This window comes from Pongo abelii, chromosome 5 (genome assembly GCF_028885655.2).
Source record: "Pongo abelii isolate AG06213 chromosome 5, NHGRI_mPonAbe1-v2.0_pri, whole genome shotgun sequence".
NCBI lineage: Eukaryota > Metazoa > Chordata > Mammalia > Primates > Hominidae > Pongo > Pongo abelii.
This window is the reverse complement of record NC_071990.2, coordinates 11,675,174-11,699,888: the sequence shown is the minus strand read 5'-3', so window position 1 is coordinate 11,699,888 and position 24,715 is coordinate 11,675,174. Positions and strand designations below refer to the sequence as shown.

General features: G+C 42.9%; 1 protein-coding gene across 3 annotated transcripts in view; it reads left to right on the top strand.

Moving 5' to 3' along the window:
- The window catches only part of ADTRP (androgen dependent TFPI regulating protein), a 67,972-nt gene that overhangs the window by 6,169 nt on the left and 37,088 nt on the right, over positions 1 to 24,715 (top strand). For all 3 annotated transcript variants that reach the window (XR_008525993.2, XR_008525992.2, XM_002816427.5), the window contains exons 3-4: positions 6,683 to 6,817; positions 8,737 to 8,838. Coding sequence is in view for 1 of the 3 variants with exons in the window: in XM_002816427.5 (XP_002816473.3) it covers positions 6,683 to 6,817; positions 8,737 to 8,838 (237 nt within the window). In the remaining 2 variants the exon portion in view is untranslated. The remainder of the gene's footprint in view (positions 1 to 6,682; positions 6,818 to 8,736; positions 8,839 to 24,715) is intronic.

Genomic DNA, 24,715 nt, shown 5'->3' with positions numbered 1-24,715 from the left:
GAGAAGGACCACTGTCGAGCCACTGCTCTCCCTGCTGTAGCTGCCCGCAGGCACCAGGCAGTCCTGGTGGTACAGTCTGCAGGCTCCAGCAGACAGCCATGCAGAATGGGGAACCCCAGAGGCTAGGCGTGAGACCAAGGCAGTGCCATGGGTGTCCTCAAGCTGCTTAGGTTGGCTCAGATCATCCAGTGCCTGAGTCCTCCACAAATGCTATGTCCCTTGCTCTCTGTCCACCCCATTTCCATCCAGGGACTGTCCCTAATCCCAGGGAATATGAGCTAGGGGGTTTAGGGCAAGGCTCAGCAGCCACAACTTGGCTCGCAGAATTCATTCAGTTTATTAAGGTTTCCTCTTTTTAAAGATAAACTTCCTTCTGAAACATTGTTAGAGGTGGGGCCACATAACTGGGATCTCCAGGGGAGATTCTGAGTGGGCCCCTCCCTCCCCACGCCCCTGACACCCCCTTCAACAACAGAAGCATGACCTTTCCCTCCCTTTTCATAAGTTGCCCAAGCCCCAGGCAGCTCCATTGTCATCACCCTCAACTTCTCATGATGACAACAGTGGCAATACCACATAAGTCCTTGGGGATGCTGGCCTGGGGCTGGGGGAACAGAGGACCTGGGAGGACTCTATGGGTCTAAACTCCAAGGCAGCCTGTGAACAGTGAGAAGATGGGGTTGAATTTATAGTATGGCACCCACTTCAACACTTGGGGTCCAACCTTAAGTAATCTATGGCACTCTTTATTTATTTATTTATTTTTGAGATGGAATCTCCTTCTGTTCCCCCAGGCTGGAGTGCAGTGGCGCGATCTCAGCTCACTGCAACCTCTGCCTCCCGGGTTCAGGTAATTCTCCTGCCTCAGCCTCCTGAGTAGCTGGGACTACAGCATGCGCCACCAGGCCTGGCTAATTTTTTTTGCATTTTTAGTAGAGGTGGGGTTGCACCATGTTGGCCAGGCTGGTCTCAAACTCCTGACCTTGTGATCCGCCTGCCTTGGCCTCCCAAAGTGCTGGGATTATAGGCGTGAGCCACCGCACCCAGCCCCTATGGCACTCTTCAGCAACATGGAGTCAGAAATACACTTAACTATTTCTGCCTCACAAAGATGCACTTCGATAGCTGAAAGGGTAAGGACTGAGAGAACTATGTGATAGTCACCACCAGCACCCAAAATAAAGCAGCTATAAATTATTGAGCAAGTAACTATGACAGCATTTTGGTAGGTTCTTTGCACGCAGTATAGAGATGAGTGATTGAAGACCTGGCTTCTGAAGCCAGAACACTGGCTGTGCTCACTTGCTGTGTGATTTTGAGTGAGTTTCCTAACTTCTCTGTGCTTCAGTTTTCTCATGTGCAGTGGATATTCTGATAAGGCACCCAGATCCTCATACCTCCCCAGCGCTGAGGTACTCAGTCCCCAGCTCTCAGAAGAAGTGTTGGCTGCTGATGGTGCAAAGCTGAGATCCCCTCCCAGAATTGCCCCCAGCAGAAGGGAGCTGCCTCGACCAAGGTTTAGGCCCCTCCCTGGCGTTGCTGCCTGCAATAACTGGCATCCAATATGGGGTGCAAAGTCTGCACTCCCGGACAGCTCTGAAGGAGCAGCTCAGCTCAGAGCTCCTCAAGGGATCAGCTGATTCCATGCAACTGCACAGCACTCAGCCACCCCACTTCAATCCTGTTCCCTTTTTGCCTCTCGTAGATGTCTGAGAGTGTTCTTCAGTGAACATCCTGCAGGCACATCTCAGAATCTCAGATTGTTTCCCATGGAACCTGACCTGCATCGTGTAAAATACCAAACATACAGAAAAGGTTTCTCTCCCTCCTCTTCCTCCTCCCTCTTCTCCTCATCATCTTCTTCCACTTCTTCTTTTCCTAATTCCAGATAAAGACACTAACACAGAGCTTTCCCCAGCCTGTATTATGTTCTGGTACCTAACCGACAATTTCTGGTACCTAACTGACATTCCGTGAATGTTGGTTGAATGAGTGAATGACCAGAACATGGTTCTAACAGGCATGAGACCATCCCATCATGAAGGTATTTTATCCCACAGCCACCCTACTGCTGTACTGAAGCCCGTTGTCCTCAGCTATGCAACATTGGCCAAGCATTCTGGTACTTCGTTCCAACCTGTCCTTCGATGCTCTTGGTCTCATTTTTCTCTTCATTATTCCAAACTGTGGTTCTGCACATTCTTTCTCCTCCTGTGTTCTTTATTGCATCCTTTAATCTCAGTTTCTTAAGTTAAATGTGTATGAATGACGACAGAAATCCTGTATTCCATACGAATACAGATATACTTGGCAAAGTACCTGCCCCAAACACAACCACCACCGTTATATAAAGGACTCATCACAGCCCCCAATTGCTGTTTTCTTCTGGTGTAGTCTTCCACCGCAAATTCTTGCATCATTTCGAAGGAGAGAAATAAGAAAGTCCCGCCTGGCTGAGTCAGGCACAGTCCTGAGTTAGGTGTTGGATTACTTGACTCATCCAATAAGACTTGTAATGTCTTGCTCAGGAAACTTGTGGAATCTCCCTCCCTGGAATTACTTTTTAAATAGAAGAAATTCTCATTTCCTAAGGTAGTTTAAAGAGAGAGGGCTCTGGCTTAAAGGCAAGAGAATAAGCTTGATGACTTGGAAAGGCTAAGCTTCCACGATTTGAAGATTTTTGTGGGTTTGTGAAAACACATGAATGTAAAAACTAAATATCCTTTAACTGCAGTTTCTTGAATTGCATTAGTTATTTAAAAGTGTCAATTCAGCTTTGTCGCAGGTGTTAGTTTGTCAGCTAGCAACAGAAACAAAAGACAGCTAACGAACTCAGAGAAGCAGCATTTCAGGAAAAGGCACGGAACACGCAGTGGGAACACAATTAGGGAAGAACCAGGAGAAAGGATAAATCAGGGAGCAGCAGGTCTGAAATAAACTTTGAATAAGTAGATGCCGTTACGTCTGGGCTTTTCTGGGTGGCCAAAATAGTTGTGAAATGTAAATGATAGTAATTTTGTTGTAAGACTCTTCAAAGAAGACCAGTTGTGGCGATCATATTTTAACGCTACTGTATAGTTTCCTAGGGCTGCCGTAACAAACTACCATGGACTGGGCTTACACAACAGAAATTGATTTTCTCATAGTTCTGGAGGCTGGAAGTTGAAGATGTGGGCAAGGTCGGTTTCTCCTGAGGCCTGTGTCCTTGGCTTACAGATGGCCACCTTCTCCCTGTGTCCTCACGTGGTCTTCCCTCTGTGTGTGTCTGTAGTCCTCATCTCCTTTTCTGATAAGGACACCAGTCATAGTGAATTAGGGTGCACCATCATGACCTCATTTTAACTTCATCACCACTTTAATACAGTCACATTCTGAGGTCCCAGAGGTTAGGATTTCAACATATGAATTTGGTGGTGGTTGGTGGGGGATATAACTCAGCCCATAACAGCTAACATTGCCTCCCCTGATCGCTCCGTCTGTTATCGTGAGTCAAGCTCATTCTGAGTTTTACAAACATCGCATCGTCTTTGGAGAATAAGCAGACCGTTCCAGTGGGATGGGCTGATCCACACCTGTCCCTGCTGCCCTCCTGGAAGCCTCCCCATGGAGCCTGGGAGAGGCTCTCTCACTCTCTGTGTGCCCCAACTGCTCCTGGCAGCCCCTTCATGCCCCAGCTCTTGTAGGTTTCTTTTCCTTGGCAGCTCCCTAGTGCCTTCCTCCTGAGCCCCCACGCGGGGGTTCCACCTGCTTCTGGTGAATTCGGACAAAGACGCCTCAATGTTGAGTAAGCTCAATGGCGACAGGGCTGCCTGGCACACACCGTGGGCATCTAGAGAGGCCCGTGTGCCATATGCCTGAGAAGTAACCATGAGCTGGGGTGGAGAGGGAGAGGGGATTGACAAGTTGGAGGCGTAAAGCAAGGTTTTATTGTTGGAGAAGGCCCGGAGGATCTGAGTAATGCGTTCTTTCCCCCAATCCGATTTCCACATCCTGTGACTGGGAGAGGCAGGAGAAAGTCAGGAGGAGCTTGACTCACGATGACTCTAGGAAGCTCCAGCCTGAGGAAAGCGGGTCACATGGGCTTCACACGCCGGGTGGAGGCGGCCTCTCCCCAGAGAGGGAAGGCCTGGCCCAGGCTCAGGACGGGATTAATTGCCCTGCTGATAGAACAGCGCAGGCCTCTTCCCCTGGGCCCAAGCCTATGCCTGCTCTTCCTAACTCCAGCAGCAGCTTGGCCTGCTGCGGCCTGAGCGGCTGGAAGTGAAACCAGGGTGAGTCGAGGCTACTGGTGGGGGAGGGAGAGAGGAGGGAACTTCTCCCAACTCCCTGTGCAAATGACTACACATCCAAATTCTGCAGCCCTGAGCGTGTGAATGGCAAAATCACCAGCAATAATGAGAAGTATTAGGGTGGCAACCTCTTCCTGCCATTTAAAGCTTTTGCCCCACCCCTCCCTGAGACACCCCTTTCTGGTTCAAAACCTCCTCCACCCCAGGGCCCATGATTTCCTGTCTTCTGGCTCTTCTACCCCCTGGTTGTTCTTTAGTACCTTTGTGTCCCCTTCCCCTCCTGTCCCTTAGATAGGGACTTTCCCTGCTGTTTGCTGCCCACTTTTCTGTTCTCCCCTCTCTCCTCTCTCCCTTTCCTGCAATCTTGTTCCACATGAGGGCTCAACAGCCTGCATCTCTCCAGCCCCGCCTCTCTTGAGACTGCAGGGTCTGAATTTCCAAACGGAAGTTCCTCCAGGCAGGTGGTTCTCAGCCTCAGCTGCCCGTGATTAGAATCACCTGGGAGGATTTTAAAACTCCCAATGCCTAGGCCCTAGCCCCAGACTGATTACATTAGAATCTCTGGGGGTGGGAATCAGGCATCGATGTTTTGTGAAGTTGTCGTTCATTCTCCCACCTGGAGATAATTGTCTGTCTTCTGACCTCCCACAATGCTTTATCTGAACTATGCTCAGAAACCTGATAATTTTTTTATTTTTTAAAAGTCTAGCTCAAGAACAGGACTGCTGGGTTTGACATCTACCAGCCAGGAAGCTTTAGGCGGGTTTGTTTCCTCATTTGTAAAATGGTGGTGAGCAGGGGGTCTAATGATAGGACTTGGCTCAAAAGGTTGTTATGAGAATGAAACACATAGTTCAGTGCCTGGCACACACCAAGTAATGAATAAACGTCCGCTTTATAGCTTTCAGTAGTAAGATTTTTGAGTGCTAAACTTGTGTCTCATTCAGTGGTTCTAGCTTTAGCCTACATAAAGATTAAATAATCTTTTTCTACATTTAAAATCTGTATTTTATATTCTGTAAAGTGTATCTTAATAAGGTTGGCCAAAAATTTCTTTTTTTTTAACTTTTATTTTACATTCAAGGGTACATTTGCAGGTTTGTTATATAAGTATAGATTATTTTGTGACCCAGGTAATAAGCTTAGTACCCAATAGGTAGTTTTTCAATTTCTCCCCTCATCCCACCTGGATAAACAATCTTTAACAAGCTCTGGAGAAGCTTATTAAAAAACAAACTCTTGGTCCCCATTTCAAGAGATTTTGATTCCGTAGTCTGGGATGGGATGGAGGTCCTGCATTTCTAACAAGCTCCTGGGTGATGGGTGTAGCTGGTCTGACCCACCTCTATATCCTCTCCTGCCTACGCCCTCAGCCCAGGAGCAGCATGTGGCTGACTTTGCTAGGTCTTTCCTAGAGTCCAGAGCTCAGAGATTGTTCCCCAACAGCCACCTTGATCCATCCCCAGCCCAGCTCCCCAGGCTCTAGAACCGTCCTGACTTATAGCCTAAAAGCAGAGTCCAGACCACCCCTCTTGTACCAGTCCAGGGCTTTCAGGGATTTGGATGGATTCTGTCGCAAGCCTAACTTAACCCCACCCCCCAAACTCTACCAGTCCTTAAATGACACACCACAGAATTGTACAAAGCAACAAGAATGTACAAAGCTTGCCTTCCATATCGTATTACTTTCTTGAAAAATACCCTCCTTCTCTTTCTCCTGGCTTTGGGGACCACACAGCACTTAGTAACCCACCAGCGCTCATGGCTTGCTCTATCCCCTTGGATTTAAATTGCTGCCATGGCCAGATTGTCTCGGTGAGGCCTGCAGGTGCCCTATTTAAGGGAGAAAGTGCACCAGCTCTTCTTCTGCTGAGCAAGGCACCCTTTTGTGTGCCTTTCTTGGGAGAGCACAGAGATTTGTGGTGATGCTCTTGACCTGATTCCAGTTTCTCTAGTGAGATTTCAGCACTAGGCATTTTTCCTAATTTTCCTTCCCAGGAAGACTCCTGACTCTGTCCACCCTGTATCTGCCTCTTTGCCTTTGAGCTGTTTATTTGGTTCTTCCAACCTCTGTGCCGTCAAGGTATCCATCTCCTTACGTTCCCCTTTTAGGCTGACTCTTTATTTTGTTTCCATGTTAGCTCAAGTCCATTACACTAAATACTGTACACATTATTGTCCCCTAAACAAATTTACTCAATCAGTCTTAGCGAGCAGGGTCAGGACCCAATGAGCTGGAAGCCCAGCCCTTGAATTGGCTCTCAACCAAAACAACCCAACAGCCCTCTCCCTCTCAAAGCCACATTACTCTCAGAAGGATGGAGTTTTCCATCAGTGAAGAAGGTATTAATTAAAGTAAATGAAAATGCCCTCATTTGTTGTAATGGATTTAGCTCTTGCAGACCATTTTCTACGGGGTCACCTGCCTGGATGATGTGCTGAAAAGAACCAAAGGGAGAAAAGACATTAAGTTCCTAACTGCCTTCAGAGACCTGCTTTTCACCACACTGGCTTTTCCCGTATCCACAGTAAGTTACAAAGATGTGTACATAATCTAACAGAAATGTGCATATGGACAGACGCTTCTCCTGGGCAGCCAAGCTGTTTGGGAGCTCATAATTGGAAACCACACCCACTGCATTTACAACAATGTCCTGTCTGAGGACTGTGCCACATTGCCCAGTGTCTTTAGGAAATAGAGCACATTAGTGATCAGCTTTATCACTAGCTTTTTTACCTCTGCAAAGACTTGGTACAAGGTCCTTATTGCTGTCTAATGGGGAAGTTTGAAAGACCTTTCTTAATCAAAATACAACTGAGACAACCTTGGTTCCATCAGGGTGATGGGAATGCAGAGCCCTGGGGAGGGAGATGACTAATTTTCCCCTTTTATACATCTTGTTTCACTTGCTACGATAAGTATATGTTACTTCTGCAAGTGGAAAACCATCAAATAATTTTTTTTTTTTTTGAAAAAAGATATGAGACCTTCAAAGGTGGCACATGGAAAAGACAACCAAGGAGAGAAAGACAGCCTGGTATGGGGTACACAGTGGGTGCCTCATTCATGTTGCTGAGTGGATGGATGTCAGGCAGAAGTGAGACATATGGCAGGGACAGTAAGCTTGCATGCTGATGCCATCCACATTTCTATGACATTGTTCATGTTTTCCATTTGTTAGCTAGAATGGAAACAAACAGAGATCAGGCATGCCGGCTGCCCAGCAGGGCCTATAATTAGAAATGACTACCTTCTTCTACCTCTCATTGTCCTGCTTCCTATAGTACGGAACTTAACTTAAATGCAAAATGCAGCTCTCTAAGCCCTAATGAGTTCTCTGATAACAGAGCAAGGATACCTATTACTTTGCAGGATACCTCTACCTCTGCCCATGTAAAATCTTCTAATGACCAAGCTTTTTGGTTTTGGGGGGTTGGGGGGGCGGTTTGAGATAGAGTCTCACTCTGTTGCCCAGCCTGGAGTACAGTGGTGTGATCTCGATTCACTGCAGCCTCAACCTCCCAGGCTCAAGTGATCCTCCTGTCTCACCTTCCCAAGTAGCTGGTACTACAGGTGTGTGCTATCACACCTGGCTACTTTTTTGTATTTTTGGTAGAGACATGGTTTTGCCTTGTCGCCCAGGCTGATCTCGAACTCCTGAGCTCAAGTGATCTGCCTGCCTTGGCCACCCAAAGTGCTAGGATTACAGGCATGGGCCACCAAATCTGGCTATAGCCAAGTTTTTAAAATCAACAATGAAGTCTGTTTATTTTTTTAAGGCTTAGAAATGGAGTGTGTGAAATGTCAGAAGATAGGAAGATCAGAAGTTCAATAGTTTTTAACTTCCTTATCTATGCATTGACTTCGTAGCATAGAGGATAGATGCTTTGACAAGAGAGGCAAGGAGTACAAGAGGAGATCAATTCAAAGTTCTGAGCACCAGGGAGATCCAGCCCTCAGTCAGCTAGCTTGTGCATTTTCCTGGGAGCTTGGCACTTACGGTTCTCAGCCTTCCTGCTTCCCCTAGCCACGCATATTTAGAAGGTGGACAAGGAACGTGTATGACTCAAGCCACTCCGTGTGCCTACTCTCAGCATTCCTGGTGAAAGTTTAGAAAAAGAAGTTATTGGTTAAAATAAATGACTAATGGTCTGGGAATCCTGTTTATTCATATCTTCTCTGCCTGCCACGATGACAAATAATTGATCTCTAACTCTCTGGCACATTGAGGAATCCCCAGAAAGAGCAGATATAGCAATGAAATGAAGGGAAGAATGCTTATTGTAGAATTACTATAATGTATATGTACTACATTCCTATAATGTATATGTAAGATATCTTTAAAATGGTTATCTGTTTTTATTTAGCTGTGTTTCCTTGATTATCTTAGAAAGCTCTGATTAAAAACAAGCCTAATGATGCTATTTTTTGTGTTTTATTTTCCAGTTTGTATTTTTGGCATTCTGGATCCTCTTTCTCTACAATCGAGATCTCATTTACCCCAAGGTCCTAGATACTATCATCCCAGTGTGGCTGAATCATGCAATGGTGAGTGAGGGGAAAATTCAGCGAACACAGAACACCAATAGCCTCTGTACTGAAAACTCCAAAGTGCCTTATTTATGTTTCCAAATGTCTCAATTCCCAGCATCCAATCCACCTCATCACTATTTATTTAAAGGGCATATTGAAGGTATGAAATGAACACAAGCCAGTGCTATAATTACAGTGAGTCTGCTGAGAACACAGGAGATGTCCAGGTGAGAGTCTGCCACGTTGCTTAGGAAGTCATTGAAAAGACATACAGTTCTGAGAGGGCAGGCCTGAAGGAGAAGCGACTTCTGCAAATATGTCATAAACTTCCGATGTATGGACGGAATGAAGCAAGCTTTAAAAAAAAAGCCCACCCCAACATCCAAAGAATATCTCATAGCTGAGCAGCAGCTACTTAAGTAACACACTTTGTCACAATCCTGCATCACAAATGGGATTAGCATTTACATATTTCTAGGAATACATTTCCATTTGGTTTTTTATTCAGGCTTGTGTTTTGGAGAAGCTAAATAGTAAACAGAGCCTGTTCTGAGATTTTTAGGTCACTGGAACCTGAATATCAGTAACAGGGACCGAGACAAGCAGGGCTGGCATGAGGTTGCCAGGTCTCGGTTGGAGGAGGATAACTGAACCTTTGGCACAATGTGAACGAAGTAATTGTTCAAAGACCTAACTCAGCTTCTCGATACTTACAAATGTATTTCCACATCAACCAGGAGATTATAAAAAGGTCTTAGATTCCGTGAAGGTAATGACATTTAAAACCCCAGGGGATAGCCGGGTGTGGTGGCATGCTCCTGTAATCCCAGCTACACAGGAGGCTGAGGCAGGAGAATGGCTTGAACCTGGGAGGCGGAGGTTGCAGTGAGCCAAGATTGCACCATTGCACTTCAGCCTGGGCAACAAGAGTGAAACTCCACCTCAAAAAAAAAAAAAAAAAAAAAAAACCAGGGGAAAGGCACAAGGAAGTGGCATGTCAAGACTCCTCAAAAGTTCACTCACAAACTTTCTTCTACCCTCACTCTTGCCCATCTTTCCATGGTCTTAAAACTCACGAGATGACCAACTCAGAAAAACAACTCAGTCCACTAACACTGCCCCTGCCACAAGCCCCAGTCTCCAGAAAAAAACTAATTTCAGCTTAAATTTTGTGCTCAGTGAGTTATTGATGATTGACTGACTAATAGAACACAGCTCTGAACTCTTTTAGAGTTCAGGACCAGAACCTTACATAAGTCTGACCTCTCAGGAACCCTCCTCCTCTCAACTTTTTCTTGTCAAACTCTTCACCTTCCCAGTTTCCCATGAATGTTAATCTGAGACACTGATGTAGTGAATATTCCTGCTTTTTTTTTTTTTTTTTTTTAAGAAATGGTACTTCATATTGTACAAAGCATGTGTTTCAGGTATGGGCTCATTTAATTCACACAGCCTTCTTTAGAGAACTACTATAATCCTGATTTTTACAAATGAAAAAATAAGATAAAATAAAAGCTCAGAAAGGATGAGTGATATGCCTGAGGCCACTGAACTCGTAGGAGGCACAGCTAGGATGGAAATCCAAGGCTAATGCACCCTTCATTGCCTTTTGCTGCAGTAAGTCCAGAACTTGTGATTCGATCTGGTTTTGTTTCATAATTCACCAGGCAATCAAAAGGACCTCGCTTTGCTTGATCAATATAGCAAAGTGTGACTTCTTACTTAAAAAAAAAACAAACGAATCCTCATCTGTATGCTACTAAGCCAAAATTCTAAGAAAATGAAGAGATTTGAAACTACTGGCTGAGCTAGCTGTTACTAAAATAATAAAAAAGCAGAGTCTTGTAAGTATCTTTTATGTGGGGCCAAATGCACCTAGCAAACACCTTCTCAAGGTTTGTGTGCTCATCTTGTAGCTTTTTTCACAATGACTACCATCTCCCCCCCATTTTAGGGTTGATGTAAAATTGGATTTCTTTCAAATGGTTATGATGATGGTATCCAATATTTGTGACCTTGGTAAATAAACAGCCATATGGATTTGTGATAATTTTGGAAGCAGAGAGCTGGATAACATACATCACATCCGTGAGCTAATTAGCAAGGCAGATACTGTGCGACGGAGATGCTTAAATATTTTTGTGCCTCACAAGCTGAGGGGTGCTGTGGACCTTGCCCTTTGCCCTTTGGTCATTCAAGTAACCTGAATCCCTCAGAGAAAAGGAGCAAGGGTCAAAGGAAGTGGAACAATGGTGACAAGGAGAGAAGAGGAGGAGGAAGCTACCCTAGGTCATATGCAGATGTTTCTATGTTTCTCTTAATTTGATTGAAGAAACTCTCAACAGATCCATCTCTAGGAAAAATGTTGGTATCAGCAAAACTGGCCTTAGGTGTCCCTAACACAGTCATCCTCAAACTTCCTGCCTTCTTTTGGTGTCTGCTCCAAATTAAGTGTCCTAATAACTATATCTCATCTCTGTCTTCTAGACTGTGTTCCTTGTTCTGGACATTTTCTGTCCTCACTATTAAATCCTCTTGGCCTGTTTCCTCAAGGAAAGTTCTCTGCCAAGTTCTTAAATACTAGTGTGAACTCATGGTAGAAATGGCTGCTACTGTGTCAGTTTGTTAACATTTCCCACATTTTGCCAGTGCCTGTCCATGACAGTCCAAAGGAAGGAATACAATTCTGGGAAATCACCATTATGGCAGCCAGAGTAATGATGGGCAGTCCGGCTGGGCATTTGGTACTAGGTGCCTCTGCGTGGGGCTGGCCCTGTTCCCTGTACAGCTCCTTTTTCCTTTCCACAGTAGAAGAACAATTGCCTTCCATTGCCAGCGCCATGCTGTCCTGAAAGCTTCTTTCATTTCTCAACACTCCCTATGTTTGCTATTTTAGCCTTAGCTTTGAAATATTCTCCCCATTGCCATTTATGATGCTGCCCCAGTTGTTATGAGTAGTATCTGTCAAAGTAAGAAATACCACTCTCCCCTTGGACACAGTGTGGTTGTAGGACCTTCATGACTAATCAAGTCTTTGGGCTGCTCCCAGCTCAACCCTTGCAGCTCATTGGAAACTTGTCATTGCAGCAGGACTATTCTAAGCGGATTGTGTCTCTAACAGACATTTTCCTGCCCTTGTTATGTATTCAGACTAAATAGAAACATCAGTGAGATATTTGCATCCACCGTGGACAGGGCACCTTAATTAAACTAGATCAATCTGACTGTTTTAGTGCTAAGCAGTTCTCCAGTCTTCATAAAACAAGGGAAAGAACAGCAAAGTAGCCCTTCAGGTTTTGCCAGGAAAACATTAACTCCTCAGGTCTTATCTAAATGCCTACTAAAGATAGAATCAGAGCAGACAGATTTAAATAGCAGTAAGAGGACTCTCAGTAACTGAGAAAATTATCAGATCCTAACCCAAGGGGAGCTGGGGGACTTATTTCTCTGGAAATCAACCTAAATTGTTCAGGTTGCCCCAAAGGAGAGGTGAAATAGATCAGAGAACTCCTCAGAGCCCCTTCTATCTTTGAAAATAGTACATGATTATTGAGAATGTGTGTGCAAACTTTAACAACTGTCAAGGACTGCATGAATATAAGGTATTCTCATGTAAAACTTAAGAATTCCCAGCCAAGATCCACTAGCTTATTCTCAATCCATGACCACAGAGTCTTAGAACTAAAAAAGTTTCATTGATGTCAATGGGGGTTTCAAAACAATCTGCTATTGAGAGACAGGACTTTCCCTGGCTCTTTAAATTGGAGAAAGTCCCAAATACAGCCACCTAGTTATTTAATATGTTGTCATTTATTCACTTGAAAAAGAGCAGTTAAGTACCACTACATGTGTGACACTATGATTGATATTTAATGAGGGTTTTGACATCTAGCAATCTTAAATCTGGTTGAGTCTAATGTACACACACGAAGTTGAAATAGTGAGTTAATGCTTACACAAGGCAGTGGCATAGTGGTGTTATGCGGAGGGACATGGTTATTGCTGAAGGAAGAACATGGACAGGAGGGGTTCTGTGCCCTACGTGTCCTGGCCTGACTGTAACTCATGAGCAAGGCATGGCTAGTTGGCCTGGGTGGCCTTTGAGCCCTCTCCCAGGGATGTGCTGGGAATGCCCAGGGAGTAAAACTTAAAATCTTCTAGTTTCTCCCTCAGTCATAGCATGCCAGATGATATCATTAGCATTCTGACCCAATCACAGATTTTTCTCTGCCACCCATAAGCTTGGTGTGAAATTGTTGGGCTGCTAAGTGGGGGTGAGTAAGGTCAGCCACCCTTCATCCCAAGCATTGCAAACTCCTCCCACCCTTCCTGATTCCTCACCCTCCATTAAGCCCCAGCCCTGGGCATAGGTCACCCACAGTCTGCATACCTTGGCACAACTCAGTGGTTTTCAACCTTTAGGGAAGTGGCTCCTCTGTGAACCTGAAAATATCTATAGACTGTTTTTCCAGGAAAACACAAATACCCATAAAAGTGTATGTACAATTTTAGGAGGTTCATGAGCCCTCCAAATTCCATTTATGGGCCTCTTACCTAGAACACCTGACATAACTGAACATACACTTGAAAAGAAGGCCCCCAGATGATTTCCATTGCCGAGTTCAAATCAAAAAGACAAAATGAAGATTCATTCATTTGAAAATCACTCGTATGTGCTTTGGGCTGTTGTGTCCTTATGTGGGTGACAAGAAAAACATCAATATGGTCCCTAATCTTAAGAAATTTAAGAGAGATATTACATACCTAATGTAATATGCAATATAGCTAAGATCTATAATAATAAGCAAGACATTTGATTTTAACATAAGGAAGTGCTAAAAAGTGTTTATCAGATGCCTACTATGTACAAGGCCCTACTCTAAGAGCTGAAGATGCAGCAATGAACAAGACCATTGAAAAGATCGGTCCTTGTGGACTATATACACATCCCAGTGGGGAAGATAAGCAGTGAGTAAACACACAGTAAATAAACAGGGCGAGAGAACAGAGTGGTGTGTGGGTGGGTGTGTGTGTGTAAAAAAAGCAGGTTTAATAGCATACAGGGAAATTATGGTGGCCAAGGGATTACTCTATGATGAGCTGATATTTTAATAAAAATTTGGATAGGGTGAAGGAAACAGCCACAGGACATTCTGGCAGAAGAAAGGCTCAGGCAGACAGAACAGCGAGTTTAAAAAGCCTCCAAGGAAATACTGGCATCTCTAGAAAACAAGAAGGCCAGCATGGCTGGTTCAGAATGAGGAGGGAGGAGATGACAGGGTGTAGCCAGGTTTCAGATTATGCCTCATGTGACCTGCAAGGAGTTTGCATTTTATTCTGAGTATGATAGAAAAAGTCACCTCTTCAGGGACACCTTCTTTGTCCCTCCCTAACATACATGTATATACTTAATAATCCATACGGCAAAAAGAAAGAGAAAATATTTTTAGCCTAAGCCACAGGGAAGGAGCATGGATACAGAGGCTTGGGAGGTGCAAGGACTGTGAATAAGGAAATCAATTGTTCCATTTAGGCACGTGAGTTTCAGACGCCTATTAGATAATGATGTCAAGATGTGGAACAGGCAGCTGGACATACTGCTCTAGCTTGGACATGTGTAGGGTAGCTTTCTGGGATGGTGACATACATCTGATTATCTTCATTATGCAGATTGTTTTTAAAGTTAAATTTAATAAAATCACCTAGGGAGTAGTTATGGTTAGGTAAGATATTCCAGGAGACTAAGTCTTGGAATACTCCAGCCTTCAGTGGTTGGGAGGAAGGGGAGGGAGATTCAACAAAGGAGATCATGAAGGAGGTACCAGTGAGCTAGGAGGAAACCCGAGGCAGTGTCGTCTCTTGGAGCTCAGTGTAAAAATGTTTCAAGAAGGAGGAAGTATTTTATGTCCAAAGCTGCTGAGAGGTGAATATGATGATCTTGTAAGAGGACTCGAATCAGACCTTTCCACTGGACTTGGCAATTTCGTACTCGCTGGTGACCTGTTCAAGGGCAGTTTTGAGAGTGTGTGGGGGGAGGATAGAGCCTTGGTTATGCTCTGTCCTTGTGGACTATACACACATCCCAGTGGGGAAGATAAGCAGTAAACACACAATAAATAAACAAGGTGAGAGAACAGAGTAGTGTGCTTGTTGCTATTACAAATTAATGCAAATTTCATAACTGAACACAGTACAAATGTGTTATCTTAACGTTTGGAGGCCAGAAGTTCAAAATGGGTTGTATGGGAGAAAATCCAGGTACTAGCAGAGTGGCATTCGTTCTGGAGTCTCTGGAGGAGACTCTGTTTCCTTACTTCTTCCAGGCAGACCACTTACCTTCCTTGGCTAATAGCCCTTTCCTCCTCCTTCAAAGCACATCACTCCAGCCTCTGCTTCCACCATCTTCGCATCACCTTTTTTTCTGCCTCTGCCATTCCCACCTCCCTCTTATAAGGACACCTGGGATTACAATGGGCCCATCCAGATAACTCAAGATAGCCTCTTAATCTTAAAATCCTTAATTTAATTACATCTTCAATATCTCCTTTGTCATGCAAGGTAACATATCAACATATTCACAGGTCCCAGGGATTAGGACATAGACATCTTTGGGGACCATTATTCAGCCTCCTATGCTATAAGATAACACCGCTGAATGCAAACCTAGGTCTCTGCATTGTAACCCTTTTCACCCCAGTTTTGAAAAGGCTGTCTTACACTACGTATAGCAAAACTCATGTAATAATGACCTCTGTTCTAAGTATTTTCTTTTTAAAAAAAAAAGTTTTGCAGTTACCTATCAATAGAAAAAGTAAGGCACTACGTATATAATTTGATAGAGATTGTATGATACAGATGCAAAGTGTGGTAAAAGTAGAAAAGGTAAAGCTCAGAATGGCTGGTCAGAGAAGGAGATATCAGATCTCAAAGGATATAAGTAGTGAGCAGTAGGATATTGATAAAGGTGACAGCACATTCCCAAATATTGACAGTGTCAAATTCAGGTTTTTCCAAAAGGTTCTTCTACTCTTCCTCTTCCCTTCCACTTCCCCTCTCTGCCCCTGTTTCCTAAAAGAGAATTGCTGGCTAAACATCAGTCTTCCAAGGGGCCCAACAGAAGACACTGCTTGGCATCTCGCTAGTGAACGGTAGGCCTCCCTTTGCAAATGTCACTTGATATGAGTCACTACACCAGCCCCATCTCACTCCTGCTGGGTGAGCGGGATTGCCCTTCCTCCATACTGCCTAAAGGGATATTGACCTCAATTATATTCTCTGCAACACTGGCCTGGAACATGAGCAGGGCAAGTTGATCAGAAGAAGAGAAGCAAGAGAGTAAAAGCTTTATTTACCCCAAGATGTGGGACAGCATGCTTTCTGAACTATCACAGAGCAGACTAATGGATTGTGACCAGATGTTCCTTTTTGCAGCCAGAATCAATGCCCCACCTTGCCGCACCTTCTGAACGTACCAATACCACCCCGAAGTGCTTCATGTAGGGTACAAAAAAGCCACTTTCTTTTATTATTATTATTATTGTTTATTTATTTATTTTATTATTATTATACTTTAAGTTTTAGGGTACATGTGCACAATGTGCAGGTTAGTTACATAGGCATACATGTGCCATGTTGGTGTGCTGCACCCATTAACTCATCATTTAGCATTAGGTATATCTCCTAATGCTATCCCTCCCCACTCCCCCTACCCCACAACAGTCCCCAGTGTGTGATGTTCCCCTTCCTGTGTCCATGTGTTCTCATTGTTCAATTCCCACCTATGAGTGAGAACATGCGGTGTTTGGTTTTTTGTCCTTGAGATAGTTTGCTGAGAATGATAAAAAAGCCACTTTCTTTAGAGACCATGGAGAAAACCTGGAGGCTGTGTTTCATGTAGCTACACATACGGGATTCTTGTTTTAAAGAGTGATGCTGCATGACTCTGCATCCACTGCCAAAGCATTAACCCAACAACCAATATTCATTAAAATCTCATCATGTCCTGGGCACAGAGTGGGCACCATTTGGGCTAGCAGGGGATGAAAGACAATATTCCCATCATGAAAATAGTAAAAAGTCAAAGAACAAGCCGCAAGATGCTGTCAAAGAGTGCAGGATAAGGTCCAATGAATGCCATGAGCATACTTCTAAAGGGAAAGTCACTTCCCACTGCACAGATTAGAACAGATGATGAATGAGTTGGAGATTTGAGCTGGGGTTCAAAGGTTGGATAGAAAAGACAGCAAGTGATGTGCAAGTATGAGGAATAATGAGCTGAAGGAGAGAAATGTCTGAGCCCAAGGCAGGCTCAGGGCACCATGAGTAAGTAGATCCGTGTATTTGTTTCCTAGGCTGCCATAATAAAGCACCACAAACCGGGTGAGTTAAATTAACAGAAATGTATTCTCACACAGTTCTGGAGGCTAGATGTCCAAAACCAAGGTGCTGGCAGAGCTATACTCTCTCAGGAGGCTCCAGACGAGAAGCTACTCCATGTCTTCTTCAGCTTCTGGTGTTGCCAGCAGTCCTTGGCTTGTAGACACATCACTGCTGCCTCTGCCCTGTCATCACATGACATTTCCCCTGTTTGTGTGTCTGTCTTTACCTATTCCTCCTTGCAGATATGTGCCTCTGTGCCTCTTCTCCTCTTTTATAAGGATACCAACCAGATTGGTTTAAGGTCCCCTACTCCAGTATGACCTCATCTTAATTAATTACATTTGCATTTGTTTCCAAATAAGGTAACATTCTGAGATTCCAGGAATGACATGAATTTTGAGGACACTATTTAACCTAGTATAGTTAATTTGGCAAGAGCAAAGGTATCAAAGAGGGGAAAAGGTATCAAAGAGGGGAAAGAGATGTGGGGTCAGATATTGAAGGACATGAATGCTAAGGATTTTGTTTCTATTCTGTAGGCAAAGGAGATTGATAGAAGGTTTTGAACTTGGAATAGTCTCTACCTTCAAGTGCTCATAATTAGATTAGAGAGTAAAAGATTGGGGGGATTTAAGAGATGTTGCCATCATATAGGGTGGGTTAGTGTTGGAATCACTTCCATGACTTACTAAAAAAAACAAAAGCTCTGCCTGAATTTCAGACTCTACATTTCTTTTGTAGGGAGACACTGGAAATATACTGTATATTATTTTTCCTTTATTCTGTTTTCCAGGCAAAAGAAGAGAGTAAAAATATATTTCTGATACACACTTAAAATGCCCATTTTGATTCTGTTAATACAACATTCATTGTCTTTGTAAATTGCTTGTAATCTGTGTTGGTTGTGATCTGAGTCAGTGTTAGTTGCTATCAAATAGTGAGCCCTAATTCATCTTCCCTTGTGTTGCTTCCTGGAGACATAAATGTCAACCTAGAATCGTAGAGCTGAAATGCCTCAATCTCTACAAACCGCTCACCTTGCAGAAGAGGAAACTGAGGTTTCAGTCGTTTATTCAACTTTCCCAAGACCACAGAACTGATTAGTGATAGAGCTAGGTCTAGAATATGATCTGAAGTCACAAACCTGTGTTTTCTCTAATACTCATGTACTTAATACATCCCTTACTCAAGGCAAGCCCAGCCCCATAGTCAGAAAAAAATAAATTTCTTCTCCATAATCTTTGTATAAACACATAGCCAGCATCTACTATCTGCATACTTTTCCTTTACTCTATTCCTTAACTCACTGTTAATTAAACTTTTTTTTGAGATAATTGTAGATTTACATGTAAGTTTAAGAAATCATAGAGGGCTTGTGTACTCTTTGCCCAGTTTCCCCCGATGGTAACATCTCAATGCATTTTTTAAATGACACTTTTCCAAGGTAGGGAGTATGAAATGTCTTTAAAATCACAATCTCAAAAGCAACTGTTTCACATCACGTCACCCAACTGTGATTCCCCATCCCTTGTACCATTAAATTATTATTATTATTATTTTTTGAGACACGGTCTCGCTTTGTCACCTAGGCTGGAGTGCAGTGGCATGATCTCCACTCACTGCAGCCTCAGCCTCCCAAGTAGCTGGACTTACAGGCACATGGGCACATGCCACGCCTGGCTAATTTTTTGTGTTTTACTAGAGATGGGGTTTCACCAGGTTGAATTCCTGAGCTCAAGTGACCCACCTGCCTCAGCCTCACAAAGTGTTGGGATTACAGACGTGAGCCACTGGGTCCAACCCCCTTGTACCATTACATTCTAAAATCTGCTCTTGCCATATTCTAGACCAGGTCTACATGAGAAAGAGAAAACATGACTGGCAACAATGACCAGCAATTAGTATTGGGAAATAACTTCTCATGTGAGTCTAGGGAGAATAGAGATACATAAATTAAGCCAATGTGTGAATGTCTCCATGGCATCCTGAGGGAAAGGCCCTTGTTCAGAGCATTGCTGAACATGTACCAAAGCTCCCGAGCAGAAATAAAGTGGAATCATTCACCACACCCAGATATTTACTTGGATATCATTTCAGGTTTTAGCATTACAGTGTTATTGATGGGTGGTTCCTTGTTTTGAAACAACTTTCTAGTCACCCTTTTTTAAAAAATTCATTCCACTAACTTCCTAACCTAGAGTAGATCAGAATCTTTTCCGTCATTTACCTGGGAAACCCTGAGACATTGAATGCCTTAAATGCCACAGTGAAATCAAAAGCTAAACTGGGATTAGGAAGCAGAGTTACCTGAATAAGCACAATAAAGGCATTTTGCCTCTCAAGAAATCCTAAGCTAAACAGAGGAAAGTCTAACAGTGAACACTTCCAGAGGACGACCAGTCCACTGGTGGTTTTCCATAGCTAGAACTAGGTACTCACTGTGTTTGCTTTCTTCATCTCTGGAGAGCAGGGACCAGGATGATGAAAGCATGCCTTTTCTTTTTTTCCTCCTTTTAATCCCAATTCAAAGAACTTCCAATGTATGCTCAAGAGTAGCATATTTTTAAAATTCCATTATTCAGTGATTTCCTATTATCAACAGGCTGCTTTTTAAACAGAAGAAAACCAGTAAAAAAAATAAATTCTAATTTCTCAATCAAGGTCAAAGGATTTTAGTGATCAAAAAAGTATAGATGTCTTCTGAGAAGTTACTAGGAATTTTAGTAATTAGAATTATTCAGTGCCCTTGAGGGCTTGCTAGTGAGTCCCTCTCCTGTGTGAATCAACCAGTGCTCACTTCCATGGCAACCATGTGTAACACCCCAGCGGAAGAATGACTTGATGCTGGAGAATAACCAGGCTGGAGAAACTCATAACAGAAGATCCTAAATCTCTCTGAAATACTAAGAGCAAAAACTAAAAATCTAAGTGGAAGGAAAGAGCCAAACTCCCATGAACTCAAGACAGACATGAAAAATCCCCGAGAGCAGCCTGCTGGGAGGATGAGAGCGCCTTCTCTGCCAGGTTAGAACTGACACTCCTCTTCCTGATTAAATAGCCAGCATGGAAAAGGCCCTGTCATGCTTCTGGTTGCTTAATAACCCCAGAGGCAGACACACTGTAGGCTGTGGAGTTCCGTCCTTGCCTTGAATAGGGAGCTGCTGACAGGTTCTCAACCAGCCCCCACACCTTGTTCCTGGTCTCATCATCTTCTCTGCCTACTAAGAAGCCATTTATGCCTAATTGGAAATTTGAATTTGTCCAATTCCTCGTCTTCCTCCCACCTCCAGGTCCTTGGATTACCAGCCAGTGGAATAATTCTGCAGAGCATTTCCTGGTAGTTCTCTTGATAGTGTAATTACACTTGCCCATGTATTACATGTCTGTCACGTGGATCCTTAGCTCTTAGATATTTCTCATCTTGAGTTTCTGAATTTTCAGCTCTGCCCTTTATCTTCCTCTTCCAATCCAAGATCCAAGTCCATTTGTATAGAAGGTCCTTGTTTTGCCATCTCTTTCCTCAATCTCATCAACTCTTACAACCTATCATCGGCCTACTTACCCTAGCTTCATCCCCTTTCTGTCACTCTCATGCATTTGCTGCATTTGTCATTTCCTCTAAAACTTTTCAATGGGGTAAAACTAAAGAGGGGTTTAGAAATGAGGACAAGAAAGAGCTCTGTCTCTAGGAAGATCATGCATGTTAAGCCATGTGAGAGACGGGGGACCCGCCAGTATCTACTGAAGTGTGAGTAAAAGGTCTGCTCAAATTTGGGATTCTGTTGATTCTCACTCAGATCACTGATCTTAGGGATTCTATGTTGAGGGCAGAGTGTACTTGCAAACTTTTAACGGTAGCTGACAATTAAAATGGCCCCAGATGCCATTTGAGAGCACCTCGATTAACACAAAAATCTCTAGGTGTGTTGGTGCATCCTCCCTCTATCTGCTCAGAGAACCAGCAATGTAATTATGATGGCATTGAAACAGAATTCAACCCTGATAATAACAGGCCTACTGATCAGGAGGAGTAGGATATGGCCATTGCTTGCAAATGCTGGTTTTGCTATCATCTTAGGACATGTGACTCTAAGAGACGATAATAAGATGAGATTTCCTTTTTACCCATTTCATGCTTGACAATGAATATTATTTTGTAGCAGTGATTGGCAGAAATAGTAAAATACTTAACCTATCTAATAGTATTTAATAAAGGTCTTTTGTCTCCAATTGGCACAGGGAGTTTAGTTTAAGGCTTACATATGGGAACATTTTAATTAATATGCATACTCTTACTGACATATTTTAAAATAATACTTCACTAACCTAATGTCAGAGTCAGAAGCTTAAAATATCATCAGGATCACAGAAGTTGTAAGTCTGGCAAAAAAAAAGGCACTTCAGAAGTATTTGTTGAATATTTGACAACTGGAAGATTGAGTTGCATGTCCAATGAGAATGACCCTTAGATTTAGTGGCTTCTTTTTTTTCAGATGGTGACTTTTAGAGCACAATGCATATAATCTAATCATCTTCAGGTATAGGTCATCAGGAAATGGACCATCTGGTAACTCAAATCTATTCACAAATGACCCTTCACATTTTAAAAATGTCTACTTGGGCTAAAAAGTTGAAAGGGATAAGCTACTAGAAATAAAGTGTTAGAGCTTGATCCCTAAAAGTCAGATTGGTGTGAGAGGAGGAGCAAAATTTCTTAGCTCTATGTCCAAGTTGTAAAAATAATTGACAAGTTTGTTTTTTATTTCATGAAAAGAATTAAGTACCAGAAAACCTCAACTCTGATTCCATTTCTGCCATTGCCTTGCTGGTGGTTTCAGAAAAATTAATAAACCTCTCTTGATATTGGGTTCCTTTAAACAGGCAAAGTATGTTTACCATTCTTAATTCTCCGCATTGTTATCAGAAACAAATATATTACATGTGCAATATAAAGTGCTATCAGTGATACTTTAACGACCCATGCAAATCGTTATTGACTTGGAATCACCATTGCCTCTTCTCCATTCTCCACTGCGTTGCAGGGGATAAACCCGGAGCCATCCACTGTTGCTAGAATCCCTTTCTCCATATGGTTCCAGGCAACAGTCAGCCAATGAGAGGCATTCTCATGAGATGTGGAGGAAGAGAAGCCATTATTCCCTAGTGGGTAGTTTCAAATAGATGTGTGGGAAGATTGCAGACATGAGGTTAGCAGTGGCTTCTGGAAAAGCACCTAGGAATCACACACTTCATCCGGCAAGTAGCTGAGATCAATGGTAGCAGTTAATGAAGACTTTTGACATTTGTAGCAGCTTCTTGGTGAGCTCCCATGAATCACCCCCATCTGGTTGAAATTTCCTTTATTTTTCACTGCCCTTCCCTTTTCAACAGCTTCCTAAGCCTTGAAACCCTTCCTCCTTGGAATCCCTGGATGGGCTTCCGTTTTCCCAAGTGAACCCTGTTGATCCATGACCTTAAAATTCATGGATCAACAGCTTCCTTCTGAATCATGCCCATGATCTTTAATGTGAGGAGAAAGTTATTCATTCAAAGGAAAAAAGTCCTGAGTGATTTCATTTCTGGCCATATAGCGAAACAGTAACATGAAAAAAAAATATTTCATAAGACACCCAAAACATTGAATAAAAATATTTCTTAAAAATCTTTTTTAAATGCTTGGCTTACCAGCAAGAAAGTAATGGAAATTCCCAACACTAAAATAAAGCAGAATAAAAGGTACCAAGAAGAGTGAGGTAAAGGCAATATTTGAAGGGATAAACATTGATTATTTCCCAGAATGTATGCAAAAGTAATCCTCAGATTCAAGAAGTGCAAAATAAATTCCATACAGGACTAAGGCTGGACTGAAACCACTCTCATCTACCTACTGTGTGACACTACAGAAACCTTAGACAAAAAAGAAGATCCAAAAATTAACCAGATTAATAGGATGGATTTCCTAAAAAGAAACTATGGCTGGATTGATAGCTGATTTCTTAATAGCAATAGCAAAGCCAGGGATGGAATAATAGCTCCAAAGTGTTGAAGGAAAAAACTGTCAACCTATTTACTCACTGAAAGTGTCTTTTACAATAGAGGCAAAATGAAGACATTTTCAGACACACTAGAGCAGACTTCCCCACCCACAAGTCTTCTCTGAAGGAGATGCTAAAGGGAATACTCTAGAAAGAAGAAATAGGATCTCAGAACGGAGGTTTGGATACTAAAAGCAATGGAAAAGAATTTGTCCAATGTGTAGTGATTAAAAATACAAAAAATCCCCCAAAATGAGCTAAAATGCCAAGCAAAAATAGAGTGTAAACTGAGAGGGGGTGATTGGAATAGAGGTATTCTAAGGTCCTATTGGACTGTTGGGGGATGAGGGGCTACAGATAGTGACCTATGTCAGCCATGACCAGGTTAAATAAGCATGTTATAATTTCTAAAATAACCGCTCTCATAATACACATGGAGGGTATGACCTCCATGTCAGTAGAAGAGGAAATATTGACTAGAAAAAATATTAATGGGAATTTGAATCCATGGTAAGAAACTATCCTGACATATAGGAATACATTGGAAGCGGTATGGGGTAGATTAGAACCAATTCATATGGGAGACAACATAGTGAAAAGGCCTTTTGTGCAAGCTTATGTTCCTTCCCTGTGGAAGCATCTCTACTGTTCTTAAAGGCACAGATCTCTACACTATGCAACTAATCACTAATTCCAGTTAATAATGTAGTCAGAGCCAGGAGCAGTGGTTCACGCCTGTAATCCCAACACTTTGGGAGGCTGAGCCGGGTGGATTGCTTGAGCCCAGAAGTTCGAGACCAGCCTGGGCAACATGGCGAAACCCCATCTCTACAAAAAATACAAAAATTAGCCAGGTGTGTTGATGCATGCCTGTAGTCTCAGCTACTTGAGAGCTTGAGGCAGGAGAATCGTTTGAGCCTGGGAGGCAGAGGTTGTAATGAGCCAAGATTGTGCCATTGCAATCCAGCCTGGGCGATTAAGCAAGGTTCTTATCTCAAAGTAAATAAATAAATAGATAAAATAACATAGATTGGGGAGGATCATGTGCAGGAAGTCAGAGTACATTTCAGAGGAAAATGCAAAGTTTCTAAAATACTCATTTTAAAGGGACAGGCATCAGCTAAGAAAGAAAATTGGTGATTAAAGAATTCATTTTGTTCATCCCTTTATTAGGGACAGGCTGCTATGTAATAATGCTAAATTGTGATTATAGATGAATTTGCTGGAGTGTTGTCCTTTCTGATCCTCTCCTGGAGGAGAGGCCTGTAGGGTTTCTGGCAATTAAGAGAAGGCTCTTGATCATAACGTGATTGCTTGAGGTGTTCAAATTGCTTGCCTTTCAGGCTAGGCAATGTAACAATTAAGGATGAGTTTGTATTTGTTTCCTGGTGCATGCTGTTTATTTAGTTTGCGTATTATTAAACTCTCAGGATTGGGTTTTAATGCACCCAGGATTGCCTGATTTACTTGGCTGTTAG